Genomic DNA, 24,859 nt, shown 5'->3' with positions numbered 1-24,859 from the left:
AACTTCTGAGGCATAACCAGGAATAACCTCTGAGCATTACCAGGCATGGCCCAAAAAGAAAAGGGGAGAGATAGCACAGCAGTAGGGCATTTGCCTGTACACAGCTAACCTGGGACAGACCCACATTCGATTCCCAGCATCCCATATGGTTCCCTAAGCCTGTCAGGAGTGATTGATTCCTGAGTGCAGAGCCAGGAGTAACCCCTGAGTGCCACTGTTGCCGGGTGTGGTCCATAAACAAACAAACAAAAAACAAAGAAACTACCCTGGAGACCCTCTGACGATGGTCTCAGAGCCTCAGGAGCTTGGGGACTGACATGGAAAGACAGACAGCTGGCACGGGGTTCTCAGCACGCTGTATTGCTGTATTCCTGTCTCTGCTCTGGACAACGTCCACCCGGCTTGGTCTCCATCCGGTCCGGCAGGCACCATGTGGCATGAAGGAAGGAGAAGCAAGTGCAGCCCAAGACAGAGTTGGGGGGCCTGTTTAGTGTGGGATTGGGGCCCCAAACTCAGAGTGAAACCTTTGAGTTCCCCAAGAGCCAGAGGTAATGGGTCAGCAGCACCCCTGGGAGCAGCTCTGGAAGCAGAGCAGACCTTGAGGTGTGAGCTCTGACCAGGATGGGTGGGGCAGCAGTGGGTGTTTCCATTGCTGGAATGAAGGCTTTCTTGGAGTTTCTTATGGGGAGATTGAAGGTGGGCAGGGCACATTGCTAAGTCCTGAGGTGCCTGGGCTGTGAAAGCCTGCCCCCCTGAAAGAAACCAAGTTCCTGGGGACAGGGGAGAGGCCATGGCCACAATGCAGCCTTGGGGATGAGCCTGAGGGCGGTTATGCCCAGTATTGGGCAGGGAAGCACCAGGCTGGATCCTGGGGCTGCCACTAGGACCTGGTATCAGAGCACGTCCTCCAAGCTCTGTGAGCCCCAGTTTCCCTCTCTGTCAGTGGTAGGTGATGGCACTAGCTGGCACAGTTCTGGCGGAGACAGACACCATGCAAGGTGTCTGCAGTTGGCAAAGGTATGTGGTTTAGAGTTTTGCTACTTAGAGAGTCGCTCCTCAACCACTTGGACCAGCTCACCTGGGAATGTAGAAAAAAAGACACCCTCAGGCTTTATCCTTAACTCTTGAGTGATACTCTTTTGGGGAAGGGTGGAGGCAGTTTGGGGCCACACTCAGGTACGCAGGGATCACTCCTAGAGGTGCATAGACACCATGTGGTGCTGGGACCAAACCCTGATCTCCCATGCTAAGCATGCCCTCTGGCCCTCTGAGCTCTTTCCCCTCCCTTGAACAAAATCTCCCTGTGATTTGGATGCATCCCTTGTCCTTCATGGCCTCCCCAGTGGCGCTAATATGTTCTGCTCGGGCTACTGCTGCTGTCTGGGGTGTGTGGGGTGGGGAGGGGGTTTGCTTCACTGCCTCACCCTTGACTAAGTAGGTGGGTAGAATGGGGGGGGGGAACACAGCCAGGCTTGATGATGCAGTACCCCTGAGGCAGCACCTTTAGGCATGGGGCTGGACTGGGTGACCCCCTCTTTCAGCCCTGCCTTCCCTACTCAAGCCCAAGCAGGGAGTCCCAGGTACCACTGGGAGCACAGAACCAGCTATAGCTAGACTCTTCAGAAGGTGGGTGAGCTCTGTCCCAAAACCTAGATATAGCAGAGGGGATCCCAGCTCAGGAGGGCTGGGGGTGGGGTGGGTGGATGGAGAGATGCAGACCAGGTGACTAAGGGCACCTAATGTTTTCAGGTCCAGGCCCCTTGGCAGCAAGCAATAGGGAACCCAGGGCCCAGGCACAGGTGGTCTCCCTGTCCTACTGGCTCTGGGGCCCAGTCCCCTGCTCAGCTAAGAAGTGCTGCCATTGGTCTAGAGAAGCTCCAGTCTGGGCAGGGGAGTGGCAAACCCATGTCTCCAGTAGAAAACCTGCCCACCTACAGCCTGGCTTCCCAGCCCTTTGCTGAACCCCAGGAGGCCTGGTGTGGGTGGACAGTGAGACTGGGAAGAGGAAGAACCAGTCAGAGGCTGATGGAGGGCCAGCTCCATCCACGGTAATGGAAATGGTGTTCACAGCAGTGCTTGGGAAGTAGGGCTGGTTAGGGGTGGCCCATGGGTACAGCACCTTCCACACTGGTATCAGAGCCTCCAGATGAGTCCTGGGAGGAGCGGCCCTGCAGAAAGCGGATGATCTTCTCAATGGTGGCCTCCTGGTACTCATGGGACCACCTGTGGGCACAGAGGTGGGTGGGTCAGAGGGCCTGGCACGGGGAGCTGCTGGGGTTGGGATGTTGTATTCCATCCCCTTCTCACTTGATGCCGTTGAAGGTGAGCACAGCCTGCATGTCCTCAGGCAGAGCCTGGGGCTCTGGCCACTCAAAGCCATCAATGATAGGCACGATGTTCTTGCCACAGCTCAGTGCTGTCACGATCTCCTGCAAGAAGCAGAGGGCAGAGAAAAAGAACTGGGTTCCCTCCTTGGGCACTAGAGCCAGGTAGTCACCATAAGGATCAATAATCCCAGCTGAGTATTGCATTGGAGGCTGTTGTCACATAGACTTCTCCCTCATTCCTTGGTGAGAGAAAAAGAAATATTGACAGCCAGTATGCATGAGTTGCATGCAGGGGACACAAGTTCCATCCCAGCACTGCATGGTTTCCTGAGCACCACCCAGAGTTACCCCTGAGCAACAAGCCAGGAGTAGCTCTGAAGCACCATTGGGTTGGCCCCTACACTAAAATTAAATGAAAAATAAATATATGGTTGTAGGCCCATGTTCCTGGCTCAGAACATAAAACCTCTTCAAACCCCTAGAATTTCTAAATGAGAGGGCTGGGAAGCCTCCCATGCAATGGAAACAAATGCCAACATCTAGAGATGAGGATTGGAGACTTTACCTACTCTCACCCCTCACACTCACTCCCTAGGGAAGAAGATGCATTGGAGGTTAACTTCATACAGCAGTGTCTCAGCTTCCATGAAGAAAGCTCCAGAAAACCCCCTAAGCACTGCCCTGGGGAGTGAACACATTAAGGTCTGGTCAGTTTCTGGCCTGGACCCCCAAACCTCACCTTGTGCAAATTTTTTATCAGATGTTCTTTCTTTTTTCTTTTTTTACACTTTTGGGGGGTACACCTAGCTGTGCTCAGGGGTTACTCCTGGTTCTATACCCAGAAATTATCCCTGGCATTGTTCAGGGAATCATATAGGAAGCTAGGGATTGAACCTGGGTCAGTAGCATGCAAGGCAAGTGTACTATAGCTTCAGTCCCTATCTGATGTCCTTCTTCCCTCTCTCCCTCCTTCCCTTCCTCCTTCTCTCCCTCCCTCCCTCCTTCTCTTCTTCCTTCTTTCCTTTACCACACCCGGTGATGCTCTTGTGGCTTAGCTTTCAGAAATTGCTCCTGGCTTGTGGGACCATATGGGATGCCGGGGGATTGAACCACAATCCATCCTAGGCTAGTGCACGCAAGACAGATAGATGCATTATGGCTTGCGCCACTGCTTTGGTCCCCTCTGATTTTCTTTCTAGTAGTCTAGTGATGCTTCAGCATTGAATTTTCCTAAGCTCTGTGGGTCATCTTAGCAGATAAGCAATCAAGAAAAGGGGACCTCTGAATGAATAAACACATCACACAGTGGGGTGCCTGGGAGCCAGGGATGATGACTGATGGCCTAAGTGTGAGCGGGGTCAGACACTTGTTCAGGGTTGTTTGGGTCAAGACCGAATTGTGGGACACTTAAAAGATGCCAGAGATGGAAGAATTGTTTGTCACTGGGAGAAAATTCCAGAGAATTGGGTGTCAGAAGAAAAACACACTTCTTGCATCAAACTAATTTGTCATGAGTACTGCCAACTTATTTCTTTCAAGAGAGAACCATGTGGGCTGGACTTTGCTGAGTGCAGTTCACTTGTGGTTTTTATTTTCCTGTATTGATTATGTATTAAATGTGGCTTAAGGGACCAGAGTGATAGCACTGCAGTAGAGTTTGCCTTGCACGCAGACCACCCCTGATGGACCTGGGTTTGATTCCCAGAATCCCATATGGTCCCCAAGCCTGCCAAGAGGGATTTCTGAGTGCAGAGACAGAAACAGCTCCTAAGCACAGCCCTATGTGGCCCCAAAACAATATTACATTAAATTAAATTAAAATAAATGTGGTTTCAAGCAAAAAAGACTTAAAACCAGAGGCAATTAAAAACCCAGGAGGGATTATTTTCAATCCTTTGGGGACTGATCCAAGGCCAAGATTCCCACCCCTTCCCCACCTCCTCTGTCTCTGCAGACTACAGAGGGTACCGAGCACCCTTTAAGAGTGGGTGAGTTCTGAGTGCAGAGTAAGGAGTAACCCCTGAGCACTTCAGGGAGTGACCAAAAAACAAATAAAAAAAAATAGTGGAATCTTTTTGGGGGTGGTGGAGAGATAATACAATGGGTAGGGTACTTGCCTTGTATGCAGGTGAGCCACGTTTGATCCCTAGCATCCCTAGCATCGGTTCCCCCAGCACCACCAAGAGTTTCCCTGAGCACAGAGCCTGGGGTAAACCCTTAGTTAGTACCACCACCACCTTAACTCCTGTACTTTTTCTCTGATCCAAGACTTCAATTTTTTTTTGTTTTGTTTTGTTTTGTTTTTGTTTTTGGGTTACACTGAGCAGCGGTTCGCAGGGACTACTCTTGACTCCGTTTGAAAATCACTCCTGGCAGGCTCAAGGGACCATATGGGATGCTGGGATTTGAACCACCAGTGGTCCTGGGTCGACCACTTACAAGGCAAATGCTCTATCGCTGTGCTAGCTCTCTGGCCCCTCAATTTATTTATTTATTTTTTGTTTTCATTTTGTTTTTGGGCCACACCCATTGATGCTCAGGGGTTACGCCTGGCTATGCGCTCAGAAATCGCTCCTGGCTTGGGGGGGACCATATGGGACACCAGAGGATCGAACCTTGGTCCGTCCTAGGCTAGCGCTCGCAAGGCATACTCCTTATCTTTAGTGCCACTGCTCCAGTCCTTCAATGTTTTTTTTTTTTTTTTTTTTTTTTTTTTTTTTGGTTTTTGGGCCACACCCGGTAACGCTCAGGGGTTACTCCTGGCTATGCGCTCAGAAGTCGCTCCTGGCTTGGGGGACCATATGGGACGCCGGGGGATCGAACCGCGGTCCGTCTCCTAGGCTAGCGCAGGTAAGGCAGGCACCTTACCTCCAGCGCCACCGCCCGGCCCCTTTCAATGTTTTTTTTAAAATCACAATTCTTTGGCAAATCTCTCTTGCAAAGCTCTTCAATAGGACCTAGGGAACCATGTGCAATTTTAAATTTGGATGTGTGTGTGTGTGTGTGTGTGTGTGTGTGTGTGTGTGTGTGTGTGTGTGTGTGTGTGCTTACTCTTGGCTCTGTGCTCAGGGATCACTCCTGATGGGACTTGGGGGACCATATGCAGTGCAAGAGATTGAACCCTGGTCAGCTAAATGCAAGGCAAGCTCCTTACCCACTGAATATCTCTCCAGCCCAGCACCTAAATTCTTCTTTTGTTTGCTTTTGGACCACATCTGGCAGTGTTCAGGAGTTATTCCTGGCTTTATGCTCAGTAGTAACTCCTAGAGTTACTTAGGGGGCCATATCAGATGCCACTGCACTATAGCTCCAGACCCCAACACCTAAATTCTTAAGACTCTGAAGTAAATCTTCCTTGCTTGTTCTTTTTTTTTTTTTTTTTTTTTTTTTTTTGGTTTTTGGGCCACACCCGGCAGTGCTCAGGGGTTACTCCTGGCTGTCTGCTCAGAAATTGCTCCTGGCAGGTACAGGGGACCATATGGGACACCGGGATTTGAACCAACCACCTTTGGTCCTGGATCAGCTGCTTGCAAGGCAAACACCGCTGTGCTATCTCTCCAGGCCCGCCCCTGCTTGTTCTTGTCTTCAATATCTTCTCCTTTTTCTCTTCTTGCAGTTTATTTTTTTGTTTGTTTGTTTAGTTTTTGGTTTTTGGGTCACACCCAGCAACACTCAGGGGTTATTCCTGGCTCTACACTCAGAAATCGCCCCTGACAGGCTCAGGGGACTATATGGGCTGCCAATATTTAAACCAACGTCCTTCTGCATGCAAGGCAAACACCCTACCTCCATGCTATCTCTCCGCTCCTCTTCTAGCAGTTTACAGGATCACGTACCTAATTAACATTGAGGTCAACCTGTTTATCACCCAGTCAGTAGGGACACAATCTTATCTCTTTAGCTGCTTTAAGGGACTGGTCCCATGTCAGAGGACTATTGTTTCTACTGGCATCCCAGCTCCAGTTTCTACTCACTAATAATTAATAATCTGCAGATGTGATATAGATTTATCCATCCATCTACACACTCTACAAGGATTCAGTAAATTTCTGCTGTGTCAAGCACTTAAGATAAAATGATAAATTAAGTAACAGTAATACTTGGAATCATTATTTTAATAAGTATAATAAATTGCTACAACTATAGTGATTATTATGTGCCTGGCATTCTGCTAAGCACTTTACAAATTTTAGTTTTTTGGTTTTTTGTTTGGTTTGGTTTTTGGTTTCTGATTTTTTTTTTAGGCCTAACCCGGTGACACTCAGGAATTACTTCTGGCTATGCACTCAGAAATCGCTCCTGGCTTGGGGGACCATATGGGATGCTAGGGATTGAACTAAGTTTCGTCCTGGGTCAGCCACATGCAAAGCTAATGCCCTATTGCTGTGCCACAGCTCTGACCCCAAATTTTAGTTTTTTTAATCCTTATTAAAATATCCCAGGGTAGGGGCCAGAGCAATAGCATAGCAGTAGGGCATTTGCCTTGCACGCAGCTGACCCAGGACAGACCTGGATTCGATCTCCGGCATCCCATATGGTCCCCCAAGCCAGGAACAATTTCTGAGCACATAGCAAGGAGTAACCCTTGAGCATTACCAAGTGTAGCCCAAAAACAAAACAAAGCAAAAGAAAATAAAATATCTCAGGGAGAGGCCAGAGAGACAGTAGAGTGGGTAAGGTGTTTGTCTTGCTCACAAATGACACTAGCATCATTTCCTGCACCATATCTGGTCCCCCAAGCATTACCACGAGTGAGTTATCCCTGAGCACAGAACCAGAAGTAAGTCTTGAACACTTCAGGTGTGGCCCCAAACAAAACAAAAACCCAGAGAATAATTTTCTGTTTATCCTATTTCCTAGTAATAAACATGAAGCTCATTGAGTTTCCCACATAAGTTATTATTATTATTATTATTATTAGTAGTAGTAGTAGTAGTAGTAGTAGTAGTAGTAGTAGTAGTAGTAGTAGTTTTGGGACTACACCTGGTGGTGCTCAGGGGTTACTCCTGCTCTCTGCTCAGAAATCGCTCCTGGCAGGCACGGGGGACCATATGGGATGCTGGGATTTGAACCACTGTTGGCCCTGGGTCAGCCGCTTGCAAGGCAAATGCCCTACCACTGTACTATCTCTCTGGCCCCTATTATATTTTTTGATGTTGTGTTTTGTTTGGAGGCCACACCTGGCCATGCTCAGGAGTAACTCCTGACTCTGTGCTCAGTAATCACTCCTGGTGGGACTCAGAGGGTCATATGGGATGCCAGGATTGAAGTAGGGTAGGCCATGTGCAAGGCAGATACTGCTGCATTATTCTTCAAGGCACTTTCATCTCTCCCTGACCCTCACAACAATCCATCAAAGTGAACAGGGTAGGTAAGTTATCCCCATTTACAGATAAGAAAACTGAAGTTTGGGTTGGAGTGATAGCACAGTGGTAGGGCATTTGCCTTGTACACAGCCAAATCAGGAAGGATTGGTGGTTTGAATCCCGGCATTCCATATGGTCCCACGTGCCTGGTAGGAGTGATTTCTAAGTGCAAAGCCAAGAGTAACCCCTAAGCGCCACCAGATATGAACCCCCTCAAAAAAAAAAAACCCAAAAAATAAATGAAAAAAACTGAGATTTGAAAATTTTAAGTTTGCTTATATCAAATAAAATTTGACTTGCTAAAGTCCAAACACAGTCAGTGACTGTGTTTGTTTCAGTGACTGACTTCCAACTATGTCACAGAGGTTGCTGAACTTTGCCAGCAAGAAGGAATGGGAGGCAGACCTTGTCCTTTGGGCCACAGGCCAGGTCTGGGTACAGAGGCCAATACCTACCTTGTGTACCCAGTCCTTGCAGTCGTGGTCCTGCATGCACTTGTCTAATGCCCCAGCTGACAGCACCAGCACAAAGTTGCGGGCACTCATGACACTCTGGATGAGCTTGTCCTCAAACTTGCCTGCTTCCAGCTTTTCCACATCAATGAAGACACTGAATCCATGTAGCTGCAGGTGCACCTTCAGGAGGCTACCAAGAGGACCAAAGTCAGTACCAGGACTGTGGGATTAGTGGGATCAAGAGATTGATCACTCTACTCAGTATATGCCTTGTTACTCATTGGTTGGAAACATCATTGAATGTAGCACCTGGTCTCTATTTAGCCCACCTGGTCTCACCTCCGGGTGTGGTCTCTTCCTTCAACATAAATACTTGGACTTTCAGGAAAACTTTCTCTTGCATTTTTGGACTCCTATGTGGAGTCTTTTATGGAGCTTGCTGCTTCTTAGGAGTAAAGGGCAAACATACTGGAACTCCTTAAATTTGTTTCTCCCTCCTTGTGTATGTGTGTGGATTATTTCCTAAATCGACCTTCCAGACCTGCATCTCTCCAGTGTTTTGGCTATAGAACCTGAGGATTAATTCTATCGACAAGACCTGGCCAGTGGCCTCTGTCACATGACCCTGCACACTTCTCCTTACCTGGCCAGCTGGGAGCCTGAGTTCCTGCGGTAGCTTATGAAGACATCTGGAGTGTCTCCACTGGGTTTGCAAACAGTGTAGGGCAGTGGGGAGTGCAGCATTTCTAAGAATGAGAAAAGGCTCAGTCAGAAGAGACTTCCCTTCACTCTCTATGAGGCACACTCCCTCTTCTCCATCCCATTCCCCACTCCAGCCAGGAAGAGCAGCTGGCTCCAGAAAGACCACAGAGTGCTGAAGCAATAATAAAGTAGATAGGGTGTCTACCTTGCAAGTGGTCAACTTGGGTTCGATCCCTGGCATTCCATATGGTGCCCCAAGAATCACCAGGTAACCCCTGAACATTGTATTCCCACAGAGCCAGGCAACCCCTGAACATTGCAGAGTGTGGCCACAAAACAAAATGAACAGAAAGGAAAAAAAAAACACAGAAGTGCCACATAATGAGGTGGAGAGATGGGGCCTTTAGAAAGGGACAATTCAAAAGCAGGCATCACATTCTAAACAACCAGGTCTCTGCCTCAAGCCCAGTCCAACTTTCACTATCCAGGCCCCTCAATGGTCTCCCCAAATGTACACTTGTCTAGTGTAATCACCACTGTTCCAGAAGGATCATACTAAAATCTGATTTGAGCATGTCTTCACCCCCACTTTAAACCTGTATATGAGGGGCTGGAGCAAAAGTACAGTGGGTAGGACATTTGCTCTGCAAGTGGTCAATATAGCCCCCTGAGCACTGCCAGGAGTGATCCCTGAATGCAGAGCCAAGCTCTGAGCATATCTGAGTGTGGTCCAAAAACAAATAAAAAATAAAATAAAATGAATAAAATTGTATATGGTTCCCTGTTCTAATAGAAGTGCTTTGCAAGAGGGATTTGCCATAGAACCCTGATTTAAGGTATTTGTCTTCCCTGTTGTTATTATTATATACCAGAGGTTCTTAGGGTAGGGTTTAGTCCTGGCTCTGTGTTCAGGGGACATTCCTGGAAGGGCTTAAGGGGCCATATGCGTGCCAGAGGTCAGTAACCAGCAAGATAAATGTTTTAACCCCTGTACTCTTTCTGGCCCTATTTATTATTATTATTAGCCTCCCAAATGCTGGACAGTGGGGTCTCCTGGCAGGTCTGCACCAAGTAGGCCAGATGGATTGAAAAGAGTTTCATGATGGGGTAATGGGTGAGGTCCACCAGAGGTGCTGGGAAGGAAGCAGTGGTAAGACTATGAGGAACAAAAACAAGCAAGCAAGCAAACAAACAAACAAACAAACAGGGTTGCTGGAGAGATAGGACAGCAAGTAAGACACTTGTCTTCTGCACAGCTGACCTGGATTCCATCTCTAGCACCACATATAGTCTCCTGAGCACTGCCATGAGTGCAGAGCCATGCGTAAGTCCTGAGCACCTACAAATGTACTCCACTCTTCGCCAAAAATGCGGGAGGCACATACATGTACAATGCCCTTCACACTGGGGGCATCTGGAGCATGAAGTATTCCGTATTCACCTGTGCAACCCCAGAATGTGGCACTTGGTGTGGGCTCAAGACAATCTGCACTGATGCAGGGAGCCCCCACCACGTTCCCTCTCCCGGTCCTAGGCTGGTGCTGGGACCCCACACGGCAGGCTGACCTCTGGCGGCCACGAGGATGCGGGTGCGGTGCACGCCCAGGCGGATGCCGCAGTCCTCCAGCAGCTGCTGCTCGGACACGCGGTGCAGCAGGGAACGGTCCAGGCCGCAGCTGACCAGGCTGTAGGTGTACTGGCGGAAGCGGGGGTCCAGGCTGCCCAGCCAGTCGGCCAGGTTGCTGCGGTCGCATGTGGCGTAGTTGGCGAAGGTCTTGAGTTCCGTGAGCTCCCTGAGGAATCTGTACCCCAAGGGGCCAGAGATATGGCACAGCGGTAGGGTGTTGGCCTTGCACGTGGCTGATCCAGGATGGACCCGGGTTTGAACCCCGGCATCCCACATGGTCCCCGCAAACCTGCCAGGGGAGATTTCTGAGCGCAGAGCCAGGAGTAACTCCTGAGCGCCTCCGGGTATGGCCCAAAAACCAATCAATCAATCAATAAATCAATAAAAAAGAATCTGTACCCCAGGAAGAGAACCCACTGAGGGGGAGGACAGGGTGGTGGAGGAGACACCCGAGGGGAAGAGATACCTCTTGCGAGTGATGCCTGACTTCATGCCCAGATCAGTCTGGAGTTCCTCCTCCGTGAGCCGCAAAAGTAGATCTCCATCCACCTGCTGCTCCTGAAGGAGGGGGCCCAGGTCAGGCGGGGCTCCACTCCCCAAGCCTGTTTTCCCCAGCACAGAACAAAGGGGAAGAATCTGGAGATGGGATGGGGGTCCCCAAGTGAGAGACCTCAAACAGGGATGGAGTCCAGGCTTCCCCCCACCAAAGGCCATGATGGGGGTGCAGTGGCGGGACAGTCCTCCTAGCAGGGCATCCCCCTGGACACGAGACGCGGCAGGGGCTTTACCCTGAAGCTGTCGCAATACTGAGCAAAGCCGATCTGCTGCAGCCAAGTCTGAACCTCAGCCTCTTTCCAGCTGGCTACACAGGGCACGATGGGCCTTGGCACCTCCTCACCCAGCAGGCGTAGTGCCCGCTTGGCCAGTGCGGAGGTGGTGCCGTTGGTGGAGTAGGAAACCAAGCGTTTCAGGCTCTGGATGGCCCCGATGTCGCTGAACACCTGGGAGGGGGAGTGGGACCAGGATGGGGGTCTTGGAGTCACTGGCTCAGCAGCCACCCCTTCTGATGCTCTTTCACCTCCTCTGTCTCTCCAGAACACACCTGCCTTGGGAAGCTGGCAGAGCTTGAGATTATGGCCCTTGGGTCCTGTAACCTTCCCCTTCTCTTGCCTGGCACCCGCCAACAAAGACCCTCCTGCTTGGGCCTCTGCCCTTTATGTTCCCAGGCACTTTTGTCTTCCAGTCTGCTTGTGAAATCTTATTTATCCATAAAAATTCAAATGTATTACCATCTCATCCATGCAGACTATTTTTTATTTCTCCCAGGCTGGGCCTACATTTCCAATTAGACCTTGTACCAACTAATGCCATGGTCATTAGCTGAAAACAACTACCACTGGACTATAAGCTGAGGTCATGTATTAGTCACCCTAGAATTGCCTGACAGTCTGAGGCAAAGTGGGAGCACAGTGTCTTTTTTTTTCCAACCACACCCAGCAGTGCTTAGAGGCTTTTCCAAGCTCAGGGCTCCCAGCGGTGCTCAAGAGACCATGCGGGCTGAGCTCTCTCCGAGTCTCAAGAAAGTCCCCAGGCCTTACTCAAATAAGCATGTAATTTAGTCCTTTGAGTCATCTCCCTCACCCTCAAAAAATCTTTTCATTTTTATTTAGGGTGGTGGGTCACACAGTTGACTCGGGTTCAATCTCTAGCACCTCATATGGTTCCTGAGCCTATCAGGAGTAATTCCTGATTGCAAAGCCTTATTGCACACCCTGAGTATTGTCAGGCATGACTCCAAAACAAACTAACTAAAAATAATAATAAAATAAAGCTCTAGACCAGGCCCAGAAAATGGGGAATCTTGAGATGGGTGAGGATTATCTGGTTGATACATTAATGTCGTACCACCATGCCTCTGTCTCTATACTTCATCTCCTTTCCCAGGCCCAAATGACAAAACAGTTTTGGTGAGGGTTCTACTCAGGACCCTCAGTCTGTCTCAATGAACTCTTTCTCCCCTACAACTCCAGTTCTTTTCACTCAGCTCACTTCAGTTCCAGGTGCCACCAAAGTCCTTGCTCTTCCTTGTCCTATTAGTGCCTCTGCACTCTGCCTGTCCCCTATTGCCACTACCCCAACTAGTTTACAGACTAATCTTTGGAAAACAAGAGTACCTGCTTAAATCCTGGATCTGACCTCACCTTTTAGTCCAGAACAATTAGTTTCCCCATCCTTCTCTCTCTCTCTCTCTCTCTCTCTCTCTCTCTCTCTCTCTCTCTCTCTCTCTCTCTCTCTCTCTCTCTCTGTCTCTCTCTCTCTCAATCTCTCTCTCTCTCACTCTCTCCATCCTTCCCTCCCTCCCTCCCTCTCTCCCCCTCACTTCTTTTATTGGGGCACACCCTGTGGGTATTATTTCCAGCTAGTGTTCTGAGTTCCATGCAGTATTGGGACTCAAATCTGGCCTTCTGCATGCAAATCATGCCCCTGGTCCTTTGCACCATTTCTCCCTCCCTTCATATGTGTGTGTGTGTGTGTGTGTGTGTGTGTGTGTGTGTGTGTGTGTATTTGGGTCCCACCCACCAGTGCTCCTGGAATCACTGCTGGCAGTGCTGGGGAACCCTATGGGATCCACCCCTGGTCAACAAACAGCATGCAAGGCAAGCACCCTTCCCGCTGTAATCTCTTTCTGGCACCCTCCATCTCCCCTCAAGTCCCATTTCCAAGTCTCTTCTTCGGGGAAGTCTTCCCAGACCATCTCATCTCATTCCAGTCTCCCTGACCCTTCAGGGAGTTTCTCCTACCCACCTTGGTCTTGCCCTGCAGGCTCTTGATGGCAGCCTCGGCGCAGAGATAAAAGGCCCCGATGCACTGGGCCTCCAAGCGCGAGGAATCCAGCAGGGGCACCAGGCGCTGCAAGTCGTCGGGGCCGCGCCCCTGGCTCGTGTCGCTGGCATCCACCAGGCAGCGGGCGAAGCGGCCGGGGTCGAGCGAGGCCACCAGCGGCTCGACGAGCGCCAGCGTGCCCGAGCGCTCCACCTCGCGCTCCACCTCCTTGTTGGTGGCCAGCACGGCCACGGCGAGGCAGGCATGCAGCCGCAGGGGCTCGTCCTCCTTGGAGAAGGCCAGCGGGAAGAGCCACTCGGCCGCCCGCTTCTCCACCATGCGCCGCTGGGCCGCCTGGCCGCCGTGCAGCGCGCAGTTGGCCAGGGCCAGGGCGCAGTGGCGCAGCAGGGCCGGGTCGGTGCGGCGGCACCAGAAGAGCACGGCGTCCAGGCCGCCGGCCGCCACCAGCCTCTGGCACGTCTCCTCCGAGTGCTTGAACATGTGCTCCAGAATGCCGGCCACGCTCCGTGCCAGCTCCAACGGCTCGCGCTCCTTCGCCAGGTTCAAGATCACGCCCAGGCCTATGCGCGCAACTCGGTCCCTGCGGAGAGGAAAGGAGCAGTAAGGCCCCGGGCGCTGTCATCGCCTGGCTGCCAAATCGGTCACTCCTCGGCGACTCTGGGCTTCACGGATGTCATTTGGGGCGATGCAGGGGTGGGGGGCTTTAACTGTGCCTCCCTCGCATCCTGCCTCAGTAAGGCTAGGCTGGCTGCTCTGATGATATTCCTGGGTCTCTCTCTCTCTCTCTCTGTCTCTCTCTCTCTGTCTCTCTCTCTCTCTCTGTCTCTCTGTCTCTGTCTCTGTCTCTGTCTCTCTCTCCCCCTCTCTCTCCCCCTCCTCTCTGTTTTTTTTTTTTGGGGGGGGGGTTACTCCTGGCTCTGCACTCAGAAGTCGCTCCTGTAAGGTCTTGGGGGACCATCGGAGATGCTGAGGATCGAACCCTGGCCCATCCCAGGCCGTCTGTGTGCAAGGCAAACGCCCTCTTGCTGTGCTATAACTCCGGCCCTAGAATCTAGCTTTTACTAATGAAAATGAGTTATCATGTTACTGATGTGCGCAAATGATTATTATCAAAAAAAGATAAGAAACATAGTACAGTACATAGATAAGAAAATAGTACAGTGGATAGAGCAATTGCCTTATACACAGCTGACCTGAGTTTAATCCCTAGCATCCCATATGGTCCTCACCCCAAGCCTGCCAGAAGTGATCCCTGAGCACTGCCAGGTGTGTTCCCCCCACCCCAAAAAAAAAAGAAACAAGTGTTAGTTAGGGTGTAAAGGAAAGGAATCTTAGGGCCAGAGTGGTGACACAGCAGTAAGGCGTTTGCTTTGAGGTTCGATTCCCCAGTGTCCCATATGGTCCCCCAAGCCAGGAACAACTTCTGAGCATATAGCCAGGAGTAACCCCTGAGCTTTATTGGGTGTGATGACCCAAAATCAAAAAAAAAAAAAAAGGTAAATCTTAGTTCTCTGCTGTTATCAATATAAACGGGTAGAGCCATCTGAAACACCATATGGAGATTCCCCAAGATGAAAAATAGAATTAGCATATGCTCCAGCAATTCTACTTCTGCATTTTATTCAAAAATAGAAAAATAGGATGCTAGTTTTAACCTACACCTCACTGTGCCTAAGACTTACTTCTGGCTCAGCACTCAAAGATCATTAAAGGCAGGGCTCTGAGGACCATATTAGCTGCTGGGAACTGAACCCAGGTCAGCTGTATACAAATGAATTTCTCTATCCACTGTACTATAATTTCATTCTAAATACAAAAATATTTTTAAAAACCAAGGGAATAGGGGCCGGAGAGATAGCACAGTGGTAGGGCGTTTGCTTTTCATGCAGCCAATCCAGGACAGTCAATGGTTTGAATCCTGACATCCCATATGGTCCCCCGTGCCTGCCAGCAGTGATTTCTGAGTGCAAAGCCAAGAATAACTCCTGAGGGCCACCAGGTGTGACCCAAGAAACAAACAAACAAACAAACAAACAAAAAACAATCAAGGGAATAGACTCCTCTTCAGGCTCTTCTAGGGAATTAAAGAAACAAAAACATTGGTGCCAGAGAGATAGCACAGTAGTAGGGCGTTTGCCTTAGATGCAGAAGGACAATGGTTCGAATCTGGAAATCCCATATGGTCCCCGAGCCTGCCAGGAGCGATTTCTGAGCATAGAGCCAGGAGTAACCCCTGAGCGCTGCTGGGTGTGACCCCCCCCCCAAAAAAAAGTAACAGAAACATCACGCTATACCATCAGCAGAGACACCACAAAAAAAAAAAAAAAAAGAGATTTATAGGCCAGTATTCCTCAATGTATATAGATCCAAAGGTTCTCAACAACATAGTAGCAAATAGGATCCAAAGATTCACCAAAAAGACCATACACCATGACCAGGTGAGATTCATTCTGGGGGATGCAAGGATAGTTTAACATATGCAAATCAACATAATATATTATATCAAAAATTATATCAAAAAAGTCATTGGTGCCAGATTGGTGATGCAAGCCGTAAGGCATTTGCCTTGCTCTCACTAGCCTAGGACCAACTGTGGTTCAATTCCCTGGCATCTCATATGATTCCCCAATTAAGGAGTGATTTCTGAGCACATAGCCAGGAGTAACCCCTGAGTGTTACCAGGTGTAACTCCCAAAAATGTCATGATTATTTTAATAGATGCAAAGAAATCATTTGAAAAAATTTTAGCACCCATTAATAAAAAAAGATCTCAACAAATGGGGATTGAAGGAATTTTCCTCAACATAGTCAAAGCCATGTACCACAGTCCACAGCAAATATTATATTCAATGGGAGTAAACTACAGTCTTTCCTCTAAGGTCAGATACAAGACAGGGTTGCTCATTCTTTTTGTTTGTTTGTTTGTTTTTGTTTGTTTGTTTTTTGTTTTTTGGGTCACACCCGGCAGTGCTCAGAGGTTATTCCTGGCTCCAGGCTCAGAAATTGCTCCTGGCAGGCACGGGGGACCATATGGGATGCCGGGATTCAAACCGATGACCTCCTGCATGAAAGGCAAATGCTTTACCTCCATGCTATCTCTCCGGACCCAGGGTTGCTCATTCTTGCCACATCTATTAAATATGGTACTGGACACACTTGTCATGGCAATTAGGCAAAAAAAGGATATCATCCAGATAGGAAAGGAAGAAGTAAAAAAAGTGGATAGGGCAATTGCCTTATTTATACTCAGCAGGTCTGAGCTTATTCCCTGGCATCCCATATGGTCCCCAACCCAAGCCTGCCAAGAGTGATCCCTGAACACAATCAGGAGTAAGTTCTGAGGACCACCAGGTGTAACCTTACTATTTGCATATGACATGATACTATATTTAAAAAAGACTAAAGACTCTAAAAAGTTTCTAAAAAATATATTTGTATAGTAAAGTGGAAGCCTATAAAATTAACATGCAAAAGTCTATGGTTGTACTATATGCAAATAATAAAAGAAAAGCTGGGCCCGGAGAGATAGCACAGTGGCATTTGCCTTGCAAGCAGCCTATCCAGGACCAAAGGTGGTTGGTTCGAATTCCGGTGTCCCATATGGTCCCCCATGCCTGCCAGGAGCTATTTCTGAGCAGACAGCCAGGAGGAACCCCTGAGCACCGCCGGGTGTGGCCCAAAAATAAAAAAAAATTCTCTGGAAAGACATTCCAAAATTTTTTTTCACATGCAAAGTTTTATTATTTTATTTTTGTGATTTTGGGTCACACCTGACAGTGCACAGAGGCTATTCTCAGCTCTGTGCTCTGGGTCCCCCTGGCGGTTCTCAGGAGATTAACCATTTGGTGTTGAGGATGGAACCCTGAGCCTCCTCCTTGCAAAACATGTACTCTAGGCATCACATTCTGCAATCTCCCACATCAGAACTTGTGGTGTGTAGTTCCTCTTTTACTTTATGGGGTTCCCTATTTCTTATACTTCATAAGTAAAATGATTTTAGTTTAAAAAACAAAATCAAGGGACTGGAGAGATATTACAGCAGTAGGGCATTTGCCTTGCATGCAGTCGATCCAGGATGGATGATGGTTCAAATCCCTGCAACCCATATGGTCCTCTGTGCCTGCCAGGAGTGATTTCTCAGCACAGAGCCATGAGTAACCCCTGAGTGTTGACAAGTGTGACCCAAAAACCAAACCAAATTAAACAAAACAAAACAAAAAAGCAATGCATTCTAGCATTTTTCTTTTGGTGAAATACTCTCAAGTGGTGCTCAGAGAGGCTACTCCTCTCTGAGCAATATTTGGCTATCTAGTCCTGCAGGCAGGAGACCTCCCTAAGTCACCCTAGAAGTGCTTGTAGAGGTCTCCAGGGATACACGTGCTGATGTTTGGGGAGCATGTGGTGTGTGGGCTTGAACTTGGGGATCCCAGTGATTGAAAAGCATGCACCCCTGGCAAAAAAAAAAAAAAAAAAAGCACTCCTCCCAAATCCCAAAAGTTTTGTTTTTTAAACTTGTCTCCTCTGTGTGTCACTGGATATTTTTGGGAGAACCATTTAACCTCAGTGACTTCATTATAAACCATAATGGACCATTAACTTTAGAGTTATGAGTAAGATAGGGTCCCCACTCTGGGAGACCAGGCTTGTTGGCCTTATCCTGGGTGGGGGGAGTGGGAGCAGTGACCTAGAAGCCTGAGAAGGTATGAAGGTATTGCAAGAGACTCAGGAAATAAAATGACTAAGAATGTGTGCACAAACCTTCTTTTAGAGATTGGTTAGTGGAGGAAAGAAAATATTTCCTAAAAAAAAAAAAGATGAAGAAGAAAATATTTTTGTTTGGGTTTGGGGGCTATTTCCAGTGATTTTAAAGGGATACTCCTAGTTGCTTTATGCTCAGAGATCACTCATGGCAGTTCCCAGGTAACCATGTGGTACTAGGGATCAAATCAGGCTCAGATGTGTGTAAGTGCCGTAACCTCTATACTATATCTTGACCTAAGAGAAAGACTACTCTTAGGGATGGGGGTGTTGGGTGACAACTAGATACTCAGGGTTAATTCTCAGGAATCACTGTTGGTGGTGCTCAGAGGACCATATCTGGTACTAGGGATAGAACTGGGATTAGCTGTGTGCAAGACAAGTGCCTTAACACCTGTGCAATCTTTCTAGCTTGCTCCAAGAAAAGGGTTTCTTAAACATAATGTAAAGTCATCCCCTTAGAGTATGCAGCTGCATATGTGGCAGTGTAACCCCCTCCAAATTTTTCTATACTGACACCCCAGTATAAACACACCAAATTAGCATCAATGTAGTATAGCCACCCATGGCTAACAAACAAAACCAATAACAGGATGCATAACTAAGAGAGAGAAAGAAGGAAAGAAAATTGTCTGCCATAAGGACAGCTAGGGGTAGGAGCAGGAAGACAAGTTGGTAATTGGGAAAATTGGTGGCAGAAAATGAACGCTGGTGAAGTGTTGGATGCTGAAACATTGTATGATTGACAACTATCAACAACTATCAACTATCAACAAATTTTTAATTCAGATTCTCACAGATATTTAAATAAAATTTTTAAAAAGAGTGCTCAACAGCAACATACAGTTTAGTAAACCTGACAATCACTTAATGACCCATTGTGAGATATAATGCTTTTTCACAAATTTTCTTGTTTTGTTTGGTTTTATGGGTTACACTTGGCAGTCCTCAGATGCTACTCCTAGCACTACTCAAGGGACCATATGGGATGCTAGAGACCAAACTCAAATTAATAGCTTGCAAAAACAAGTGAATTACCCAATGTACTATAACTCTGACCCTCACAAAATTCCTTTTACTGGAGTTTTATTGGATAATTCCATTAACAGTTGCAACAAGTAATATAAAGTCAATATCATGTCTGGTAGATGGGTAGGAAATGGACAATGGAAGAGGGAAAATTGGTAGTGGGATTGGTGTTGGAATATGGAACACCAGAAACAACTGTATTATGAACAACATTGTAAAGAGTCATGTTTAAATAAAGTAAAATGATTTTAAAAATAAAGTAATCGAGGCCGGAGAGATAGCATAAAGGTAAGGCTTTGCCTTGCATGCAGAAGGACAATTGTTTGAATCCAGGCATCCCATATGGTCCCCAAGCCTGCCAGGGGTGATTTCTGAGCATAGAACCAGGAGTAACCCCTGAGCACTGCTGGGTGTGACCCTAAAACCAAAAAAATTAAAAAAATAAAGGCATCCCCTTTGCTCACTTCTAGCTTCTTCCCTGTTTAACAGGTGAGGAGAAGTTGGTCAGAGGGTTGTGTGTTATTGTTAAGCTATTTAACATTGTCTCCTGCTCACGCCCAAATTTGACTAACTGGGGAAAAAACAAACAAACAAGTGAGGAGAGAACCTTGGAAGTCTTTTCTTTTTTTTTTTTTTTTTTTTTTTTTTTGGTTTTTGGGCCACACCCAGCGGTGCCCAGGGGTTACTCCTGGCTGTCTGCTCAGAAATAGCTCCTGGCAGGCACGGGGGACCATATGGGACACCGGGGGTGCCCAGGGGTTACTCCTGGCTGTCTGCTCAGAAATAGCTCCTGGCAGGCACGGGGGACCATATGGGACACCGGGATTTGAACCAACCACCTTTGGTCCTGGATCGGCTGCTTGCAAGGCAAACACCCTGTGCTATCTCTCCGGGCCCGGAAGTCTTTTCTTTACACAAAAGTATTGGACGCTGTCCTTGGTCCTGAAAAGTAACGTCAGCACCAGCACATAGTTTCTTGGGACCAGGTCTAAAAATCTAGTAGATGTGACTCTTTCCTCCCTACCACTAAAGGATTACTATTTTCAGCCCTGAAAAATAGCAATTCAATCTTTCTCTTATACTTCTTCTCTTTCTAGGGTGCTTATACACTTATCTCCAGTTATACATAGTAGATCCACAAGAAACACCTACCAGCCTTGACCCACCACATCCATGAGCACCCATTTCATTTGTGATTCCTATCCATGCACTACCTCTCCTAAAAGAACACCTGAGAGATCAAAGATAACTGACCAAGCAAAACAGATCACTAATTTGGTCAACCTCACCTTGTTGGCAGCTGTCTCATCTTCATAATTCACTTTTCTTTTTACATTTTTGAAATCAGAAAGGCAGAAACTTTCAACCCATGACCATGATACTTGGGAAAGCAATATGAACTCATCCTTCCAAAAACCCTTCTTTACCTGAGGAACTTGCAAATTTGGCATAAGCTCCAGGTACGACACTTGTCTGCTCTGACATAAGAGGGAAGAAAAAGTAACAAACTGGAGACTCAACCCTTCAGCAGTAGAACAGTTGTCTTGCATGTGTGAGACCCTGTATTGATCCCCAGTAAAAAAAAATAAATAAATAAACATAAACGAAGAGCCAGAGAAGAAGAAACAAGGAGGAGCTGCTTGGAAAAAGCTTAACATAGAAGCCATGTGAGAAAAAGCATATGACAGAAAGGGCCTTGGAATAACAGCAAACTGACTCCAATGAAACTTAAAAAAATAAACATAAACAGGGAAGAGAAAATAAGAACAGAATCCAGGGCCGGGAAGGTGGCGCTAGAGGTAAGGTGTCTGCCTTGCAAGCACTAGCGTAGGACAGACCGTGGTTCGATCCCCCGGCATCCCATATGGTCCCCTCAAGCCAGGAGCAATTTCTGAGTGCATAGCCAGGAGTAACCCCTGAGCGTCAAACAGGTGTGGTCCAAAAATAAAAACAAACAAACAAACAAACAAAAGAACAGAATCTTTGTATTCCTGGGAAGATCCAAAGACGCAGGCAAGAAGGTGGCAATCAGCCTGATTTAGACCTTATTTAAAACATCTTTATACTATGTAAGGAAGGGTACAGAACATATAATTTTGTTGTTTTCTAGTTTTGCACCTTACTTTCCTCTTTAGCCACTCATTCACCCAGGCAGAAATCTTTTGTTTCCTGATAGAAGCTGCAGAATGAGATCATTCCTGGCCTGCTAGAAGAACCAAAATGAAGGAGGAAGGAGTTGTGAAATGGAGATGGCATGAAAAGGGCCAGTAGTTTAGGTTAGCATTAATTTCAGCCCTGAAATTAAAGGGAGTTCTCTCCCCGCCCCATTTTCTTTATCTTTTTTTTTTTTTAAGGGGGAACTTCCTCAGTAGTGGAAGTCAAGGACAATTCTGGAGGTTATTTGGCCCAGCAGTGATGAGCCTCATACTTACAGAACTTGAGTTTGTTCTATCTGATGTTCTCCCATGTCTCGCTTGTTTGTCTCTATGTCTCTTTGCTTGCCTATTTCTACTCAGAAGAAGAAGCCTGAGTTCTCTCTTTAACACATATTCCTCCCCTTTCTCTCCTCTCACATCTAAACAAGTTTTCTTCAATAAAATTACTTTCCTTCAGAAAGCAGTGCTTATGCTTAGTAGGGGGGCCACCAGGGCTATTCCAGAAGTTGGGAGGGATGCAGTGGTGGGGGTTGAATTCAAGTGCAGAACAAACTTCAGTCATTGTGCATATAAGACATGAGCTCACCTCTTTGAAATATCTCCCCAAGTTTCCTCCCATTTTCTGTACAGTTTTGGTGTTTGGGGTCACACCTGACTGCTCAGAGCTTATTCCTGATTCTGTGCTCAGGGATCACTCCTGGTGGGCACAGGGGCCCATATAGGGTGCTAGGGATCAAACCTGGGTTGACCAAATATAAGACAAGCGCCTTTCCCATTGTACTATCTTTCTGGTCCCTTCCCTGTTTTCTGATTTCTTTTCTCTCTCGGTGTGAGAAAAAAGAACAGCAAAGAGAAAGTCACATGGAAACTTAGTGAAATATTGGCATCAGGATCCCATTTCTGTTCTGTCTACTATTTAATTCCTCCTCTCTTGTTTTATTCTTCACCCCATTAGTGAATCCTTGTTTATTTTTGGGGTGTTTGGGGCCACACCCAGCGGCGCTCAGGGTTACTCTTGGCTCTGAGCTCAGAAATTGCTCTTGGCAGGCTCTGGGGATCAGATAGGATGTAAGGAATTGAACCTGGATCCGTCCCGGGTAGGCCGCGTGCAAGGCAAACACCCCGCTCCGAGACACTGGGTAAGTCACTCAACTTTCCAAGCCTCAGTTTCCCCGTTTGTATAGTGGGCACTCCTGATCCCTAACAGGAGTGCAGTGCATGGGGTTTTGGTGGGGCGGGACAGGGACAACACAGTGCCAAGTACAAGGAAGGCTCAAGGAGGGGACCCCTCCGCACACCCTTGCCCCCACATCCCTCGGCCACCTCCCGCTCCGCTCCTGGGCACCCTCACCGGTTCTCCGCTACCAGGATCTGCTCCAGCAGGCGTGCGGCCTGCACGCGCGTCTCCAGCTCGGGCGCCTGCAAGAGCCGCAGCAGCAGATCGAGCCCCCCGTCCAGGCGGATGGCATCGCAGAGACGCTGGGCCACCTCGCGGCCCACGCCCGGGAGCAGCCAGGCCTCTTCCACCAGCTGGAAAACCTCGGTCAGTCCGAGGCCCACGGCCTGCACGCCGCACGCCTGCTTCAGCGCCAGGAGCGCCAGCTGCAGCTCGGGCAGGGAGCGTTCCAGGGCGTCCCGCACCTCCGTGCCCACCCCGGGCGACACCTCCCGGGGTCCGCGGCCCCCTCCCGCCCACCACGGGCCCGCACCGCCGCCGCCCTCCGTCCCTGGCACGGCCAGCCGGTCCGCGCTCGGCCCGGAGTTGCTGGACATCGCGAAGAAGCGGCACAGCTTGTAGGCGGAGACCAGCAGCGTCAGGACCATGGGCGCGGGGCGGCGGGGCACATCCCCCGCGCCGAGGGCGGGGGGCCCGGGCAGCCTCGAAGCGACCGCGGGGGGCACGCAGGAGGGAGGTGCCGGGCTTGGCGAGGCACTGGGCAGGGGAGAGAGAAAGGGCGAGAGGCCTGGGCCTGAGCGTTGGGAAAAGGAGAGGTGGGGCGGGAGCGAGAACCCGGAGTCTCGGAGGAAGGGACCCCAACAAAGCGCAGCTCCAGCTCCGGAGCCGCAGGCAGAGGGAGGGATGCTTGACAGCTGCCCCTGGGATGCCGCTGACCCCCGGACGCCCCGCCCCGGCCCTCGGGCTCCGCCCCCAACGCCAACGTGGCCTCGCCCACACCCTGGCCGGTTCCTCCTCGCCTTGGGTGGCCGGCCACCACGGAGGGTGGAGAGAGGACTTTTTTTCCTCTCTAAGACATTAGAATGGGAAAGGCAGGATCAGAGAATTGTAGAGAGGATTCGGGTTCGATCCCCGGTACCAGCCCTGTCAGGAATGAGCCTTGAGGGCAGAGCCAGGAGTAAGAAGCCTTGAGCAGGGCCGGCGTGGTGGCGCTAGAGGTAAGGTGCCTGCCTTGCCTGCGCTAGCCTAGGACGGACCGCGGTTCGACCCCCCGGTGTCCCATGTGGTCCCCCTAACCAGGAGCGATTTCTGAGCGCATAGCCAGGAGTAAACCCTGAGCGTTACCGGGTGTGGCCCAAAAACCAAAAATAAATAAATAAATAAATAAATAAATAAATAAATAAATAAATGAATAAAAATAGAAGCCTTGGGCACAGCCAGCTCTGTGTGTATGTGTGCGGGGGGCGGGGGGACAAAACCAAATTTCAGTTTGCTTGTTTCTTTACAGGCCAGACCTGGTGTTACTGATGGGGAAATGAAGGATGAGGACAAGGAGTGACCTTTTCAGAATTGAATAATCTGAGGATAACTCAGAAATCAAAATCAGGGGCCGGAGCAACAGGCATAGGGCGTTTGCCTTGCATGCGCTAACCTAGGACGGATCACGGTTCGATCCCCTCCCTCCCCGCATCCCATATGTTCCCCCAAGCCAAGAGAGATTTCTGAGTGCATAGCCAGGAGTAATCCCTGAGAGTCACCAGATGTGGCCCAAAAAACAAATAATAATAATAATAATAATAATAATAATAATAATAATAATAATAATAAAAAATAAGAAGAAGAAGAAGAAGAAGAAGAAGAAGAAGAAGAAGAAGAAGAAGAAATCAAAGTCAGTCCAAATATTCAACACCTACCCAGTCTGCACTAAGAACTCAGTGAACCCAAGATAAAAACGTCTGGAAGTAAAACTCTGTTTTGTTGTTGTTGTTGTTGTTGTTGTTTTTGGGCCACACCCGGTGGTGCTCAGGGGTTACTCCTGGCTGTCTGCTCAGAAATAGCTCCTGGCAGGCACGGGGGACCATATGGGACACCGGGATTCAAACCAACCACCTTTGGTCCTGGATCAGCTGCTTGCAAGGCAAACGACGCTGTGCTATCTCTCCGGGAAAACTCTGTTTTTTAATGATAAAAATCTGTCCCAGACTTTTATTTTTTTTTACCATCCCCATCCTCCACTGTCCTAAACACACATTGAGTGACTTAGCTTCCCACCAGAGATGACCTTGACCAAACAGGTCATCAATCAATATAATTTCCAGAGAATGAAGTCAGAATGCTACTCCAGGCACTGGCCATTTGGTTATTTGAACCCATGTAATCTCCCAGTACCCCCCAAGGCAGGGACTGTTGGTATTATTT

The 24,859-nt window shown here is 48.6% G+C and overlaps 2 protein-coding genes across 2 annotated transcripts in view; one reads left to right on the top strand and one right to left on the bottom strand.

The window, feature by feature from the left end:
- Positions 1-24,859, top strand: part of PIGS (phosphatidylinositol glycan anchor biosynthesis class S) — a 1,033,024-nt gene that overhangs the window by 237,037 nt on the left and 771,128 nt on the right. The gene's annotated exons all lie outside the window — the stretch shown is intronic.
- On the bottom strand, positions 345-23,125 carry SARM1 (sterile alpha and TIR motif containing 1). The gene is made up of 10 exons (XM_049771539.1): positions 22,616-23,125; positions 13,283-13,901; positions 11,266-11,478; positions 10,944-11,035; positions 10,417-10,652; positions 8,792-8,894; positions 8,149-8,338; positions 2,308-2,429; positions 2,120-2,223; positions 345-1,078 (listed from the first exon to the last, which is right to left on the bottom strand). The coding sequence occupies exons 1-10, from the start codon at positions 23,086-23,088 to the stop codon at positions 1,038-1,040; spliced, it is 2,193 nt and encodes a 730-aa protein (XP_049627496.1). The 5' UTR covers positions 23,089-23,125; the 3' UTR covers positions 345-1,037.

Source organism: Suncus etruscus, chromosome 1 (assembly GCF_024139225.1).
Source record: "Suncus etruscus isolate mSunEtr1 chromosome 1, mSunEtr1.pri.cur, whole genome shotgun sequence".
Lineage (NCBI taxonomy): Eukaryota > Metazoa > Chordata > Mammalia > Eulipotyphla > Soricidae > Suncus > Suncus etruscus.
This window is presented reverse-complemented; position numbering and strand designations above follow the sequence as displayed.

Bases quoted from the DNA above. Each gene is read 5' to 3' on its own strand.
- SARM1 (XM_049771539.1), bottom strand. From the start codon at position 23,088: ATGGTCCTGACGCTGCTGGTCTCCGCCTACAAGCTGTGCCGCTTCTTC. The intron at 10,653-10,943 runs GTATCTCTTCCC...CTTGGGGTACAG, and splicing joins TCAGGCATCACTCGCAAGAG to ATTCCTCAGGGAGCTCACGG. The intron at 1,079-2,119 runs GTGCTGTACCCA...CTACATTCCCAG, and splicing joins CTCTGATACCAGTGTGGAAG to GTGAGCTGGTCCAAGTGGTT.